General features: G+C 41.3%; 1 protein-coding gene across 1 annotated transcript; it reads right to left on the reverse strand.

Annotated features, from left to right (window-relative positions):
- Positions 1 to 702: 702 nt before the first annotated feature.
- LOC106811374 (28S ribosomal protein S28, mitochondrial-like) lies at positions 703 to 5,185 on the reverse strand. The gene is made up of 2 exons (XM_014814960.1): positions 4,710 to 5,185; positions 703 to 1,221 (listed from the first exon to the last, which is right to left on the reverse strand). The coding sequence occupies exons 1-2, from the start codon at positions 5,147 to 5,149 to the stop codon at positions 1,056 to 1,058; spliced, it is 606 nt and encodes a 201-aa protein (XP_014670446.1). The 5' UTR covers positions 5,150 to 5,185; the 3' UTR covers positions 703 to 1,055.
- Positions 5,186 to 5,260: the final 75 nt, after the last annotated feature.

The raw sequence follows: 5,260 nt of genomic DNA on the forward strand, positions 1-5,260 counted from the left end.
CCCCTTCGCGTCCTCCTGTACACGCCCCTGGTTTCGCCCCGGTTTCGCCCCCCCTAAGAAAATACCCTGGCGCCGCCCCTGATATATATATATATATCAGAAGTAGATATATATATATAAGAGAACAAGAGAGGGGAAGGAGAGATTGGGGAGAGGGGTAGAGAAAGGGTGAGAGGGGGTGGAAGGGATAGAAATAGATAGGTGACGGAAAAGGGAGTGAAAGTGAGAACGATGTAGTACAGATGGGTATGCATGGGAGCACTGTCCCCTGTTAACATTGTCTTCTTCAGGGGGTTATACCGCACTGGTGATTAATATCTGTAATTACCTGCTGTTTTTACAGAAACCTATGTAAACCAAGGACCACAGAAAGATCAGGGCCATGGCTAGCAGATGGACAAGGGGGGCAGTTACATCACCAGAGGAATTTAGATACTGTTACATGGTCAAGGACGAATTGCCCATAGTCACCTGCCCAAAACTCAACTTGCATGTGGCTTTGCAAGTTGCTAGCAAGCACACAAGCAAGGGCACTTGACCCTGGTGTGTACGAGTCTACAAGTCGAGAGTAAGACTGCTGATTCAAACGAGTGATCGAACAACTTCCAACTTTTTTACTGTGCTCATGAACAGGGCTGGCGTGGCAGTCGTAACCACCACTAAGTGTTTGCAAAAGATATCAGACAAGATATAAAACATTAATAACTAGTTAGTATTATCTATTTTTGTTAATAAGAATACAATTATATAACCGATGACATATTCAGATCCATCTACTCATATAATAGATTGGCTACATCAAAGATTTTAATTGCTAACACAACATGAACAACATGAAAATGATTTAGTTTCCTGGTATGTGTATAATGCTCTGACACGTCTATTTATGTTTAACTGCTCACATTGCATATTACAAAACAGTTGCCTCTAGCAAATCTTATTTTCAGGACATCTAGCATAAAACAATACATCAGTTCATGACACCAATAAGGGTTCATACACAATAGCCTATAGACCAAGAATTTTACAATAAACTAACTAGATTAATATTCAATTTAAGTATTAGCTGGGACTGAGGATGACTGTGAGTGGGACTGATAAAGACCCAGCAGACTTGCATCAGCTTCCAACAATGTCACGTCTTTCTCAGAGCCCAAAAATTTTGAAGAAAGTTCCAAGTCTATCAGACGAATTCTCACCATAACTCCTCTGTGATATGCACTGAAGAAACAATAAAACAGATTGATTTTAGCAAAATATACTTCATCTTTATACATGTACTTTTTATATTTATTTATTTAAAACTGCTTTCCCCTGAAATCCAAAACGTATCTTCTCAAAGTGGTGTTCTATGCAAGCATTTTGTGCATAAAAATATTCTGAATCAGCACAAACGTTTCCATGTTCGAACCCTGTACTCTGATGTTTACATCTGCAAAAGCGTCCGAAGCTTTTGTGCAGAATGATTTTTACACAATGGCTTCATGTGACTCGGCATCTATGCATATAAATCTGTGCATCATTGGGGCATGCAGTATAGTATTAAAGCTGTTTACATAATTAAATTCTCCTAATATCTCTTACCAAAAGTATAACGAGGTACAACGAGTGTACTTTCAATACATTTATATAGGATTGTACATAGCCATAATGCTGGCAGTTGGCGGTTAACAAGGGATGGTATTACGAGGCTAAATTACGTACAATACTACAAATAGATACAAATGATCTGTACATTGGCATTTTCCTGGCAATAAGTGAGATTGGCAGTATTACGAGGGGCAGTATAATGAGGATATACTGTATATATACCATATTTACTCGTATATAAGTCACATTCGTGTATAAGTTGCACCCATACTTTGCCTTGAAAAGTTGGTACAAAACTTTTATAATCGAAATTTACATGGAAGATGAGACTACAAGTGGCAGGGAGCAAATTTGATATACGGTGATTTCACACTTAATTGCAAGTCACTGTCCTCTGAGTAAATGAGCAGTTATCCCTGACTGATCAATTAATATTATTAATAATTATGAAACCAGTCGGCAAGCTCGAAAGACCAGTGGCGTGTTCAACAGAGCGTGCGCTCGATGCGAACGCTCGATGCACGAACGCAGCGCCTCTTGAACGGCACACGAGCGCTCGCTGTGCGCTGGCTTCATCCAAGATGGCGGCCCCCATGGAGGGTTACTCAGCAGATTTTAATCGCGAGATTTTAATGTCTTCGAACAAGTACTGTTAAACGAATTAGCAGACGAAATTGATCCGAATTGAATTTAGAAGTAAATGAATGAATGAAAAATGAAATGAAGTTGAAATAGATTGCAAATTGAAGTCAGAAATGTTAGATTCCCATTCGCCAGATTGCCCGTCGCCATCTTGTAAACAACTCGCGCGCTGCGCGAACAGCCTTTCGAGTTTGCGCGCGCTCGCTCGCGCAGTGTCGTTCAGAAGGCGAGCGCTCGCGAGCGTTCGCTCTTCTGAACATGCCTCAGACCTAGAATAACGTTTCCTGGCTTAGGTTTCATGCATTGAAAAATATGGTAATTTATTCAAGATGGCTGCACCCATCATGCCCATATGCAATATCCGCTCGAGTGGTTCGGCAGTTATAATAGCGGCTGGTTGAGCTGCGCATTCTTAAAATCGCGAGATTGCGCAAGGTTCCATAGGTACTTGAAACAAACTAAAATATAAAGGCTGATATATAGGCTATATAGTGTTATTATAGTATTATATAGAGTTTGATGAGATCAAGTCTCGCCGCATTCGATCGCAAGCCGACTCAAGGTCGGCTTAACAAGGCCGCTTGCTCGCTAGTTTTATTTTATTTTTTCAGCTCGCACATCCCCTAGACCACAGGCACTTGGAGCGTTTCAATAAAATATAATGCTAAATAAAAACGAAATCTATTTACTACCAAAGTCTTAAAGGCATAATAAGCCCATTGATTATGCAATGTTGACAAATGCTAAAGTAACTGGCACCTTGTGTAGTTAATAAGTACATAACCTTATAAGTTATAGCCAAACGTGTATTAGTTTGTCCAATATCACTGCTGGTTACATTACAAACAAGACTGGAAATCGGTTGTTAATATGTATCAACGTATCATTTACGTGCCGTAAATGTCATCCAGGAGTCAAGCGATAACGTAAACATTTGTGCGGTCCGTATGTTTTGGACGCCAGATGAAATGGAGGTGTCAGCGGTGTAATCACGGCCACGGACTAATCATGGAAATGGAGTAAAACACACGTACTAATCACGGATGCACGTGGACAGCCCTGACAAAAAGTTCCTTATCACGAGCGTCCATGTTTACGAAATCACTGATAATAGCATTGCGTACGGCCGAGCATGCGTGCAAAAATGTCCGGTGCACTATAAATCTGTATCACACCCGCTTCGCCGGCAGCGGTTTAAAACTGTAACCAACTGATTTTTGGACTGCGGATTTCAATTAGACATTTCTTAGTAACCAGCAGTGATATTGGACAATCTACTACGCGTTTGGATGTAACATTGTAAGATTATGTACTTATTAACTACACAAGGTGCCAGTTACTTTAGCATTCGTCAACATTGCATAAGCAATGGGCTTATTATGCCTTTAATGTTTCTCTACTCTCTTTCACCTATTATTGCCGACAATTTCCTGTAAATGCCGTCCAAATGCTCATCTGCAACACACGCTGGCTGCCGCACGCTAGCTGCTGCACACTGACACATAAATATATAGCATGTAGGAAAGCGTGCTGCCAAAATTCACTCGACGCTTGCTTGATTTCACACAGATACAACACAATTATTCAATAATTCTACTCCATCTTTGTTTCTATTTGAAGGACAGTGTTCACTTTTTATAAAAAACATACTGTCTGTGTTCGTAACCGAGCTGTGTCATGCGAAATCACACAAAGCCTGACAAAATTCTCGCGTTCGCCCCCGTTGCGCAGTTTATGTAAATGGCTGCAAGTACAGGGCTATAAGCAAAGCACTGCATTTTGGGAAACTACCACGCTGCTTTCCAACTCCCGTACGAGCCTCGTCAAAGCCGCCAGTGGAGCGTTGCAATAATGCGGCGCAAAAATGAGGTCACGAAGAGAGCCGGTAGGCATTTCCTGATTCCGACAGCCATTTACATAAACTGCGCAACGAGTGCGAACGCGAGAATTTCGTCAGGCTTTGTGTGATTTTGCGTGACAAAGCTCGGTTACAAACACACAGTATGTTTTTATAACAAGTGAACACTGCCGTTCAAATAGAAACAAAGATGGAGTAGAATGGTTAAATATTTGTGTTGTATTCGTATGAAATCAAGCAAGTGTCGAGCGAATTTTGGCAGCATGCTTTCCTACCTGCTATATATTTATGTGTCAGTGTGCAGCAGCTAGCGTGTGCGGCAGCCAGCATGTGTTGCAGATGAGCATTTGGACGGCATTTACAGGAAATTGTTGGCAATAATAGGTGAAAGAGAGTAGAGAAACATTAAGACTTTGGTAGTAAATAGATTTCGTATTTATTTAGCATTATTATGATATTTTATTGAAACGCTCCAAGTCCAAGTCCCTGTGCCCCAGACCGTATACAATAACGAGATATTGGCAAAGCCATGGGCCATGGAACGGCATATGGATATCCAGGGCGTATTATTACTATTAATATGGTGGCCCGACATAAACACCAAATAGATGATTTTCACCTTCCATTTTTCTGTGGTCGTTTGCAGACGCAGTGAAATTTTCCACCGAAGTCTATGTAAAGGTCATCCTCAACAGTGGAGAATATTTTCCCAACGACTACACGACCTTCTGACTCTCCTATCTGCACCAGCTTTGAATGTCTAAGTCTTGTGCTAAACGATTCACTCGTCGCGTCTTCAGCAATGGCCGAATGTTCTTGCGATTTTAGATGCTGGAATCTGTTGAACGCTTTCGCAAAGCCGCTTTTACTGACCAATTTGTCACTGTCACTGTCAAATTCGGAAACAGCAATAGGATCGTTTTTCTTTTGAAGCCTATCTAGGGGATCACTCTGGTCGTTAGCTGGTTTCTCTGAACTGCACAATGCCCGTGGATTTGATAAAACCCTAAAATTTCTCAAGAACAACGCTCCACGAATAGTTAACATGGAGGCTGACATTTTGGTATCGCCAGTGCACCGAGAGCGCCATCTCTCGTTGAGTTTTGGCAGAGACGTGTACTAACTTGTTTAATTCACAAAGGATTGTGGGGTTTACGTACAGCGATGTCC

Source organism: Priapulus caudatus, unplaced genomic scaffold (genome assembly GCF_000485595.1).
Source record: "Priapulus caudatus unplaced genomic scaffold, Priapulus_caudatus-5.0.1 Scaffold532, whole genome shotgun sequence".
NCBI classification, from domain to species: Eukaryota; Metazoa; Priapulida; class Priapulimorpha; order Priapulimorphida; family Priapulidae; genus Priapulus; species Priapulus caudatus.